This window comes from Lupinus angustifolius, chromosome LG13, assembly GCF_001865875.1.
Source record: "Lupinus angustifolius cultivar Tanjil chromosome LG13, LupAngTanjil_v1.0, whole genome shotgun sequence".
In the NCBI taxonomy this organism is placed as follows: Eukaryota; Viridiplantae; Streptophyta; class Magnoliopsida; order Fabales; family Fabaceae; genus Lupinus; species Lupinus angustifolius.
In genome coordinates this window covers 8,246,112-8,258,941 of record NC_032021.1, presented here as the reverse complement: position 1 = coordinate 8,258,941, position 12,830 = coordinate 8,246,112, and the positions used below count along the sequence as shown (strand labels likewise).

The following is a 12,830-nucleotide window of genomic DNA, read 5'->3' as shown; positions in this document are numbered from 1 at the left end:
AGATATTATGCACCACAGAAAAGAAAAGTAAGGTATTAAAATGATTCTTCATTAGTAATGTAACTTTTTTGTGAAATTCATTCCTATACATCCCGTGAGCAGTTAAGAATAGTGTTTTTTCTTGTGATTTTATTTTGTTCTTCATGTGGCCAAAATTTGAAAATCAGTCAATATTCAAGAAGTTTCCTTTCTGTGGGATCCTGCTCATAGCCTCATAATACCTTTTAATCGGTTAAGAAACCTTGCTTGAAGAATAGATTAATTCAACTGTTGGGCTAGAACCATGGCCTTTATTCAGGAGGCATCAAATTATTATTATTGGTTGAGTCATGACTAGGTTTTGCTATCTTTAAAATAGTTTGTGACACTGTCTAAAATGTACAAACAAACTATCAATCATATCATCCCTAAGATAAAACAACACAATTCTCTATTTTTGAATTCTTTCTACACTATAAGAGATCAATCTCACAATATGACTATAGTGCCAATTATCGAAATACTCAAGATTTAACTACTCATGTCGATTCTCGATATTCTCACTTTTCCATAAAATGAATGTATGAGGCCTCTATTTATAGGTTGAGGCCTCCAACGACCACATTGAACCAGCAGCCCAGATGAATGATCTCATCCTAAACGGCCACAAGATCTGAAGGTTAGGAGGTGTCCAATAGTTGCACAACCTGATCTCCCTCAATCTCCAATTGTTTGCTGACTCAGCCACACGCGTTCCAAGCATGTGTTCACTTGGTTAGCCATACATCCAAAAATTAAAAATTGTTGAGCCCAAGCTCAAGGAGGTGGTGTGTGCATGGGGTTTTGTTTGTGTGAGTTCTCACTTACTATAAAACTTATTATACCCGTTAGAGCACACCCATTAAGGAACATTTAAAGTTTATAAACTCTTTCAAAGTCTCTTCTTCATCCTATATGAGAAGTTTTTTATTTCACATCTAAAAGTCTCCATTAACAGTTCATTAAAGAATCATCAAAATAGCCAAGTTCCAAGAATATAAATTAGACTTCTCTCTCAATAGAGAAACTTTGTGGTTTATGCCATTCTGATGTGAAATCCAATCCACTAAAAAATTTGATCTATGGACAACATTGTTGTAGTAAAGGCCGTATTGCTAGAAGAATCATTACTGCAGGGCATAGAGGGAGAGGTCATAAGCGTCTATACTGTAAAATCGATTTTCGGATGAAATGGGAAAAGATTTTCTCTAATATATAACGGAGAGTCAAATTATCACTTTTGTATTTACACATAATGATAAAAATGTCATTTTATTATATCTTGAGGATAAAAGTATCAAATCATATTATTTTTTCTTCTTGTATTTGTCACTCCATTACTGGAGAGAATCCTAACTCTCATGAAATATGAAAGGATTCTCTCCAGTAATAGAGAGACAAATTATCACTTTTGTACTTATACATAGAAATAAAAATATCATCATTTTATATCTTAAAAAAAAAATGTCAAATCATATGTATGCATTTATTTTCTGTCATTGTGAGTGAGGAATTTGAACGTGGTTCTCCTATTATAGTTAAAAGCATTACTTAATATACTTGAATGTAAGTTTTGTCCACTGTAATTGTGTGGCTTTAAGTGATTGTTAGTTTTTTTTTGCTATTGTAAAAGATATTATTCCTCATGAGTAAGAAATTATTCTTTTTTGGGTGTGTGATTGTCTTTCCTAACAAGTGTTGCTTTCAATGATTAAACTCTTGACCATTTTATCTTTTTTGGGATCTAACAAGACTTTACACAACTAAATCAATGCTTTGTTTGTATTATTAGTCTATATGTCAATCTTTAATTTATTTAGCTCATAGAACATGGTTATGTAGCTAAGATATTCACAATTGACGTCCAATTGTGTACCTACAGACAAAAAAATATTAATTATTTAAAATAATAAAATTCTTAATTATTAAAATTGTTAATGGTTAATTATGATGGAGGAATATGGGCTAACAATGCACAAATTAACACTCAAAATTGATATCAGCCATTTATAGGTCCTGTTGCATACCACTTGGAGTTTTGGACGGCCATTCACAATCTATAAGTAGGTTATATGATTACTAATAGTGAACAATTTAGAAAATTGAAAGATTAAAAATCATTAAAATAAAATGGAGGAAACAAAAGTCACACAACCATAAAAGATAAATGACCGAAAGTGTAATGAAGCCTTACTTATATAGTGTCACGTTTTCAAGCATATCTTGATGAGATGATTATTGTCTACAATTTTAATATGCTATGTTATTAGTGTACAATTTTAGTATGATAGAGTGTACAATCATTGATCCTCTTTACTCCTATGTCTCAACCTAAATTTCTATTGTTTGAGACTAAGTGTATAATCTTTACAAACTAGACATTCATATAAAAGAATTAACTTTCCAAATCAACAATTTTTTTTATCTCATTGTGTTTTACATCTCTTCAAAAGTATGAACTTTTTGATTTAAAATCATTATTCACTACAAAATCAAATTAAGAAATGAAAACTGCTTACATAAAGACAAAGATAATCAACTAAAATGACTAAAGGAAAACAATTGAAATGAAGAAAACTAAAAAGGGTTACCTTATAAAGTTGCCCAAAAGTGCATAAAATCTTTAGAATGAAAAAAAAGAATAGAACTTTAACCATTTCAAGTTAGTAAGGAATTACGAGAAAAAATATAAAAAAAGGGAGATATTGGGATTAAAGAGAAAGAGAGAGAAGCTATAAAGTGAAGAATTGGTGATGTGGAGATTGTGCCAAAAGGATTGAGAGAAGGAGAAGAAAATGTCATAAATTGTAATAGGTGAAGATTTCTTTATGTACATCCATATTGTCAAAGTGGGCACAAAGAAATATACAATGAACAACATCATGGTTCTATAATATGTTTATGTTATTTTTCTGAATCATGGTAGCAATTATAAAATTAAATGGAGGAACAATTACTTATTAAATTCATTATTATAACAATTTTTTAGTGCGAATGAGTAATATAGAAAATTACCATAACTACATATATTTCTTTTCTCAAAAGTTTTGATTTTATATAATGGTACACATAAATATTTACATTCAACCTCTTAATTTTAAGAGAGTTTATTTCGGTGAATAAATGAGCTAAGTGAAGAATTATATAAGTGAGTTTGATATTAATTCAAAAAATTTAAGGTATTAAGTTATGAATCTTATTATTTATATGAACTTCAAATTGATCCATTCTTTTTCAATAACACTTCTTTTATCCACATAATAACTCACACTTAAAAATTCTAACAAAATACTTGTTGGTAGATTATTGGTTGTAGACCACCAACATACAACTTGTCCAATAGCAAGGCCAAAGCACTAAGATCTTATCTAGTATCGGAGAGTCCAATACTAAATCTAAATTCCAAAATGTGGTACTAAAAAAATTAAGATCCAAAATTTTATTATATTTAAGTTAAATTAATTACAAATTTATAAACTTACCATTCCCTTCATATTCCATTTCAAGGATCAACTCATCTCAATTCTAATTATGGTATTTACATGTACCCCACTAAAATGAATAAGTTTAATATTTATGTATTGTTAGTATAAAGATTTATACACAATTAGTATATTTTTCACCATTCATTTATATTACTTTTTTTAAAGAATTAATAATAATTAAATATAAATTATAAATAATATAGTAACAATATAAAAGTCATACACTATCGATTGCATAACCAACAACTATATTTTTTTATTTAGTGATATGCGTGACACAAACTAGTAGACAAAAAAAATACATTCTCATCCTTTGTATTTTATATTTACTAGCATCAAATTAAAAAGTAAAACATGAACTCATTTATTAAGTGATATAAAATTGAAGATCCACTTGACTTTCAACCATTGAAATCTACATAAGTTACTAAATTTACAAAGATTTTGTCTAAAATTTTAAATAGTACTATGTCAGAATTGATATTTAACAACGCTCATTTAATCGCGCTTATGTGTTGAACGTCTTAAATATAAGAGAATAATGTATCTCCTTATATAAGGAGATAACTTATCTCCTTATACAAGGAGATACTTCATTCCCTAAATATAAAGCATAAGAGAATTAACAACACTTATTAAAGAAAGCGTTGTTAAATGTGTTATCTTTTGTTATCTTTAACGGCGCTTATTGAAGCCTGCACTGTTAAAGGTCATACTTCATATATTTAATATCACTTCTTCAATAAGCGTTGTTAAAGTTGTTATCTTTAACAACGTTTATCGAAGAAAACGTTGTTAAAGTATTATTCTTAACAGTGTTTATTGAATCAAGCGCGGTTAAAGCTCATACTTCATATATTTAACATCACTTCTTCGGTAAACGCTGTTAAATGTGTTATCTTTTCAAATTCAAAAATAAAATCTTATAAAAGAATACATATCACTTAGTTTATTATTTCACCTACTTTTTTTTTTCTTCTTCTCTATAACTTACTTTTTTTCTTCTCTTTTTTTTAGTTTATCTCTTCAAGCAAGTTATCGATTTTTTATTTTTAGTTTTTCTCTTTAAGAATAAGGTAAATCCTTATCTTATTTTAGCTCATTTATTTCTCTCTTCGCTAACAGTGTGATCTTTATTTATTTGTTGTGAAGTTATGCAACTATGGTGAAGTTATCAATTTTTTGTTTTTCTTTTCAAGCACAAGGTAAATCGTTATCTTATTTTTATAGCTCATTTATTTCTCTTAACTAACAGTGTACATTTATGCAGCTATGATGTTCTAGGTTTTTGGCCATGGTGAACATTGGAGGAGAAAAAATGAACAATTTTCATAAGATCACATTACTCATATGTTATTTTATAATATTAGAATCTATTAATGTTGAATGTAGTTGAAGTCGTTGGTGATTTAACAAATCTATTGTAAATGTGATGGGATTAGACATGCATGTCATGTGTTTGATATAATGTCTGAGAGAGATATTGTCTTACTTAGACAATAGACATTTAACGACGGTGTTTGCTTTATTGAGCGCTGTTAAATTTGAATATAACTTTATGTACTATTACACTCACATAGAAAGCGCCACAAAACCCTGATAATTTTAAGCGTTGTTGTTTTGTTATTCTGGTCTAGAAAATACATTTTTTATATATAATAACATATATGCATACTTTTACTTAAAGATAAGAAATCATTTTACTGTTCCAAAATGCTAGATAGTTCAGTTCATCATAAAAACCACTGTGCGGTCCCAGGAAATGTGATATTCCCTCTCTTCAGATGTGGCGTATCACGTATGTATTTGTGTATGTTTGTGAGGCTAAATGTGTGAATCAATTACCTAAGAAAACCTGTAGAATATTTTGTTGATCAGTTATCTATACTCTATAGTAAAAATATATATAAAGGTCCAGAAACAATGTGCAATTATCAGATCTCAAAATGTTGCATACAGCATGACCAAATACTATGTAAAGATATAAGAAATATTGAAAGTGAAAAGTTCTTTCCATATTTAGAAATTTATTAATGCATATGGTCCTTCCAGATTGGAGGAATCAGGTGGACCCTCTCACCAGTTGAATTGACTTGTGGCCATTGATAAGATGGATGTGTTAAAGTTAAATGATGAATATATATGTTTTTAGGAAAAAGTTGGTTTAGTAGTGTAAGATCTTACAATATTTCTAAAGTTGATGGTTCAATTTGTTGGAAGCGGAAGTTGTTGGAAGAGATAGTCACGAGCTCGGAAGAGATTAGTTTCTTATCCAAAAAGTGAAAAAATACTCTTAGTAATACCAAAAAAATATATGTTTTGGGGACATTCCATTCATATCAAAATTCAAAAATGTACGAAAAAAAATATTGATCTAATAACATAAGGTCTCGTTAGATTTAGAAGCTACACTTGTTGAAAGACCCGAATCTTAAAAGGACCAATTCCTTATAAAGTTATACCCATAACAAAATTGGAAATTGTGGAAAATGAAAGGGAGAAAGATATATACACCGACAGTGTAAAGGTTTTTTACACTGTCACTATACCATCCATCATTGATTTTTAGTTATTATTGACTTTTAACTAAAAATATTGCAAATGAATGATGGATGATGCACTGACTGTTGACTGTGTATAAATTTTTACACTGTCAGTGTATACATTTTACACTCAATGAAAACCATGTGTTCCATAATTCTCTATGCCACCGCCCCCAACCTGCTTATATTCAAAGCCTCTGCACTCTTGATGCCATATTGTCATAGTCTATACCTAATAATGGCAACTATGTTTACTGGCAGTTTGGCACCACATTTTGTCACTAAATATAAAATCAATCTCTTCCTATTCACTTTACTTCATTGTGTGGTATTGTCATTTGGAATTCCTAAACCTAACAACAACAATACTGTATGCAAAAAAATCCAATGTTTTTATTATGCATTAATTCCGCCGTGTGTGTTGTTGTTTTCACCCTTAGCTCGAACATCACTCTTAATATATAGGGAGCACATTTTTTTTGGTCTCAAATGTACTCTTTCATTGGGAAATATTTACAAATGTTTTAAGAGCATTTTTTTAAGGATGAAAAAAGTAAATTTTATTTTGAAAAATAATAGTTTCACAATCTTAAGACAATCACCCAACACATATAAATTAACTCAATTTGTCTTTTTAGCTTCACATGCCTTAATTTCATAGACACTCATTACTTGGCATTTTTACTATCTTATACTATCATCACAATGCTGAATGCTTATCATCACACATACATATACATATACATATACATATATATATATATATATACATATACATATACATATACATATATATATATGTATATATATATATAAATATAAATGGAAACTTACATGACACCATGAATTATACATTTGTGAGGCTATTTATCATCTTTGAAAATATGGTATTTATGAAATTTTGAAAAAAAATCTGCTTTACATTGCTTGTAGATTAAATCTTGGTTAAAATCAACTTTCAACCTCAACTATTGAATCGAGACTTATGTTGACAACTTTAAAAATTAGAAGATTTAATATCAGTTAAACAATCAACGTCTGAAGTAGACAAACAACCTCATTTATGATATTGAGCCAAGGTCTAAAGTCGACAAACGACCTCGATTCCAAAATATAGTTGACATTGTTTGTCAACTTCATGACATAAGATTTTAATTATTAATCATATATAGTATGGACAAATTAGAGAATTAATTATATTTTTGATCAAATATATATTATTACTTTGTACACAATTATAAACATGATGAATGAATGATCATGAGATAGATCGGGTTATGGTTGTTCCTTATCCGACCTCAAATATTGACTGAGTCTTATTTTTGAAAATCGAACTTATTCGGGTCAGATAATGATCGAGTCAAACCGGGTCAGTAGGTAAGATTGATCCATGCTCACCCCTAATTTAAGCCATAAAATTATATGAAGAATTAACAACATTATTCAATGTCTTTATGTGATTTGATTTGGTTCAAACAATTCCTTAATTTTTCAAAACCATGAACCGAACCAAACTTAAACGATTCCTTCAAAAAACCGAATCAACCATGAATCCAAACCAACCCACGTTTTATAATTTGGTTCGGTTCCACAGGTTTCGTGGTTTAGTCGAAACCATTTTCGCTCCTACCAATTATACAACTTTTCAACAAGATAATATTTTTATAACAAAAACTAAAAATACAATCAGAAGATGTCAAACTTTATGACATGTGATATATTTATTATAGACAAGTATATAATAATCTCATGATTTCCTCCTAGTTAGCATTTAGTGCTCCATTCAAAACTTATTCTCTCACCACAAAGTCCTATGACAATTTCTATATAAAACCCAACACAACCCTTTCACAAATCCCATCTCTCTCATTCCTCAAATCTCACTGTCTCCATCTATCATTCCCTCTCTGTTTCAAACTCTCTTCAACACTAATTTCCTCCTTTATACAGACACAAAAGGAGAAAGTAACCATGTGTCAATGCAACTTTAAAGACTTAGAACAACAAAACAACATGCTCACCAAACCATTGATCTCAAAACAAGAACAAAACAAAACCCATATCTCTGATGCATTGAAGGAAATGATTTCCATAAACAAAATAGCTCTCCCTATGATACTAACTGGTCTACTTCTCTATTGCCGTTCAATGATCTCAATGCTTTTCCTTGGCCACCTTGGTGAGTTAGCCTTAGCAGGTGGCTCATTAGCACTTGGTTTTGCAAACATCACTGGCTACTCAATCCTTTCTGGTCTTGCAGTTGGAATGGAACCCATTTGTGGTCAAGCATTTGGTGCAAAAAGGTTCACTCTTTTAGGACTATGTCTTCAGAAAACAATACTTTTGCTTCTATTGACATCTATTCCTATAACTATTCTTTGGCTTTACATGAAGCAAATACTTCTTTTTTGTGGCCAGGATGAAGGTATAGCCACACATGCACAATCATATCTTTTTTATTCCATTCCTGATCTCATAGCACAATCTCTTTTACACCCTCTAAGGATTTACCTTAGAACCCAATCCATTACTCTGCCTCTAACCCTTTGTGCCACCTTTTCAATTCTCCTTCACATACCCATCAACTATTTACTTGTCTCTCATCTTAACTTGGGACTCAAGGGTGTTGCTCTTAGTGGGGTGTGGACAAATTTCAACCTTGTAGCTTCTTTGATTCTATACATCTTTTTCTCTGGCACTCATAAGAAAACATGGGGTGGTTTTACTCATGAATGCTTCACACAATGGAAGCCTCTTCTCAATTTGGCTATCCCAAGCTGCATTTCTGTGTGCCTTGAATGGTGGTGGTATGAGATCATGATTTTGCTTTGTGGGTATTTGATTAACCCAACTGCAACAGTTGCATCAATGGGCATTTTGATTCAAACCACTTCTTTGCTTTACATTTTTCCATCATCACTAAGCTTTAGTGTTTCCACAAGGGTTGGGAACAAGTTAGGTGCACAAAAGCCTTCAAAAGCAAGACTTACTGCAATTGTGGGCCTCTCTTGCAGCTTCATATCAGGACTCTCAGCCCTTGTTTTTGCCCTTATGGTTAGGAACATTTGGGCTAGCATGTTCACAAGTGATAAAGATATTATAAAATTGACATCTTTGGTGTTACCTATAATAGGTCTTTGTGAGCTTGGAAATTGTCCACAAACAACAGGTTGTGGGATTCTAAGAGGCACAGCAAGGCCTAAAGTTGGTGCAAATATCAACTTGGGATGCTTTTATCTTGTGGGAATGTCTGTGTCAGTTTGGCTAGCTTTCTTTGCTGGTTATGATTTTCAAGGTTTATGGCTTGGCTTACTTGCTGCTCAGGGTTCATGTTCTATTACTATGTTGGTGGTTCTGAGTCAAACAGATTGGGAAGTTGAGGCTCAAAGATCAGAGAAACTAACAGGAATTGGAGGTGGTGGTGAAGTTTATGAGAATCAAGAAGAGGTTGTTGATGATGAGAAGAAGGCTACCAAGGTTGAAAGCAAGGAAGATTTTTTGCCATTATTAGTAAATTCACATGAAAATGATAACTACTTGATTTAATACAACCACAAACATGGATCCAATGTCATAATACCATACTATTTGGTTTAATACTTTAATTACTCTTCGTGTCTCTGTAAGCGCTTTATGAGCCTAGTGTTTACGTTTATCCGGGTCCAGGTTGGATTCGGACTGTGAATTTTTATGTAACAAAAAATTCTTATTATGTAAGACAAGCAAAAATCTAAGAAATAGAGAAAAAGACAAGAGAATAAGTGGCCAAAATATTCAGGAATTTGTCTTTACCTGTATAGGGGTGATGAAAAGGGTTGGTTGGGAAACTGCATTGCATTTTGCAGAGCATTGGGTATCATGATGAGAATTAGGGAATTAGGAAAAACCATTATTTCTGTAATGTACCTTTTTTTATCAGCTTTAAACAGAAGAGACACTCATTTCATAATCTATGTTTCTTACTGAATTGTTTCATTATTTTATTACGTTTTGTCATCTTTTACTTCTTCATGTTCCTTAAAAAGAAGGCATTATAAGAGCTACAATCAGATTATTACAATCCTTACTGAAAGTTCTATTTGACAAATTATGAGAAATAATGGAAGGACAAAATGTGAAAGAATCAAAACTTAAATCAAATTCATATGGGTGTTTTAAGAATTTCTTGATATATTGAAAATGACTTAGCAATTTGGGACTATTATTTATGCATAGCAGCCAGCCTGGCACTTTATTTTGGGCATGAATTACACATTTTTTGAAATTTATTTATTCCTTTGGTAAATGATATTGTAACTATGTATTAGAGGATATAAAATAGTACATTATCTCATCCACATGTTGAAACTACAAGTAACTAGCTGTCTTTGTTTATGTCTCACTATGAACACTATTGACCTTTCTTGTTTATTGATGCTAAATAAAAATCTTCGGTACTATCATTGCATGGTCTTGGCACTTGAAGTTGGAAAAGAACCTTTTAAGGTATTAAAGAAACAAGTTATTGATTTTGCTTTTATATTTAAAGATAAAAGTATTATCACATTACATCCAAATAATAAAAATATCATATTATATCTTTTTTTTTCCATACACTTCTCTCTCCCGATATCTGATAGGGTCCTTACCATTCATGTTATACCACACTATTATATGGATAAGAGACTTGAATCCAAGCAATTATTGTGAAATATGAGTTATTTTCTGAACTCTATTAGGCAACAATTTGAAAGAAGTCCCTTTTAAGAATTTTTAAGTGAACAATTTTTACCTTTAAACGCATTTTGAAATAACAATTTCCTATTAGTTTAGCACAAAATGGGATGAGAACTTTTTTGCAGATAAGCGTAGGAGTATATGCATATTCAGATTTTCAAAGTGACGGGGCAGTGCAAGTTGCAGCTAAGGTTCTAAATTGATTTAACTGGTGAAACATATTCTTATGAAGAGTTAATTAACTCCGAGACTTGTGGGGAACAAAATCTTTCACCCTATTTTCTTAGCTTTCTTGCTTTCATTTTAATTGACACTTGATAGTAACAATAACAATAACTGAACAAATATTTATTATCCTAAACCAATCCTCTCCTAAAAATATGTCATTTAATTAAAAAATTAAATATTTATTATTATTATCATTTTTGTTTTATTATTATTAGTTGGAATATGATTTAGTATAAGAGATTTTTGTTCCATATTGGAATTTGGGAATCACTTTTATCTTTGTTTACTTTGCCTATCTTACTAAAGAGAATGAAGTTGATAGAGAACTATTGGATGGCAGCTTATTCTACTACAATTCCTTTTCTACAGACCTTATGTTAAAGGACAATTGCATTGTTTAAATTAGTGTTGGAAGAATGGGACAGGATGGTCCAACCGGTCTAATTACTGAACAGACTTAAAAATAGCTCTGTATTGCAATCTTAACCGAATCAGAATTGGACTGTTTTGAATCGGGGAAATTCTGGTCCGACCATGTTAAACCTGGTTAAACTGAATTAAAACGGGAAGTTAACCGGACGATTCACTTAAAAATATAAAAAAAAATGGAACACTGCTATAATATTTTATTTTACTATTATCCAAAAAAGGGTGTTGCTCTTAGTGGGGTGTGGACAAATTTCAACCTTGTAGCTTCTTTGATTCTATACATCTTTTTCTCTGGCACTCATAAGAAAACATGGGGTGGTTTTACTCATGAATGCTTCACACAATGGAAGCCTCTTCTCAATTTGGCTATCCCAAGCTGCATTTCTGTGTGCCTTGAATGGTGGTGGTATGAGATCATGATTTTGCTTTGTGGGTATTTGATTAACCCAACTGCAACAGTTGCATCAATGGGCATTTTGATTCAAACCACTTCTTTGCTTTACATTTTTCCATCATCACTAAGCTTTAGTGTTTCCACAAGGGTTGGGAACAAGTTAGGTGCACAAAAGCCTTCAAAAGCAAGACTTACTGCAATTGTGGGCCTCTCTTGCAGCTTCATATCAGGACTCTCAGCCCTTGTTTTTGCCCTTATGGTTAGGAACATTTGGGCTAGCATGTTCACAAGTGATAAAGATATTATAAAATTGACATCTTTGGTGTTACCTATAATAGGTCTTTGTGAGCTTGGAAATTGTCCACAAACAACAGGTTGTGGGATTCTAAGAGGCACAGCAAGGCCTAAAGTTGGTGCAAATATCAACTTGGGATGCTTTTATCTTGTGGGAATGTCTGTGTCAGTTTGGCTAGCTTTCTTTGCTGGTTATGATTTTCAAGGTTTATGGCTTGGCTTACTTGCTGCTCAGGGTTCATGTTCTATTACTATGTTGGTGGTTCTGAGTCAAACAGATTGGGAAGTTGAGGCTCAAAGATCAGAGAAACTAACAGGAATTGGAGGTGGTGGTGAAGTTTATGAGAATCAAGAAGAGGTTGTTGATGATGAGAAGAAGGCTACCAAGGTTGAAAGCAAGGAAGATTTTTTGCCATTATTAGTAAATTCACATGAAAATGATAACTACTTGATTTAATACAACCACAAACATGGATCCAATGTCATAATACCATACTATTTGGTTTAATACTTTAATTACTCTTCGTGTCTCTGTAAGCGCTTTATGAGCCTAGTGTTTACGTTTATCCGGGTCCAGGTTGGATTCGGACTGTGAATTTTTATGTAACAAAAAATTCTTATTATGTAAGACAAGCAAAAATCTAAGAAATAGAGAAAAAGACAAGAGAATAAGTGGCCAAAATATTCAGGAATTTGTCTTTACCTGTATAGGGGTGATGAAAA

At 31.5% G+C, this 12,830-nt stretch overlaps 2 protein-coding genes across 2 annotated transcripts; both read left to right on the top strand.

Moving 5' to 3' along the window:
• Positions 7,893-9,855, top strand: LOC109363415 (protein DETOXIFICATION 49-like). Its single transcript, XM_019609672.1, has one exon. The coding sequence runs from the start codon at positions 8,018-8,020 to the stop codon at positions 9,590-9,592; it is 1,575 nt and encodes a 524-aa protein (XP_019465217.1). The 5' UTR covers positions 7,893-8,017; the 3' UTR covers positions 9,593-9,855.
• LOC109363557 (protein DETOXIFICATION 49-like) lies at positions 10,493-12,830 on the top strand. Its single transcript, XM_019609818.1, has 3 exons — positions 10,493-10,531; positions 10,888-10,953; positions 11,641-12,830. The coding sequence occupies exons 1-3, from the start codon at positions 10,493-10,495 to the stop codon at positions 12,562-12,564; spliced, it is 1,029 nt and encodes a 342-aa protein (XP_019465363.1). The 3' UTR covers positions 12,565-12,830.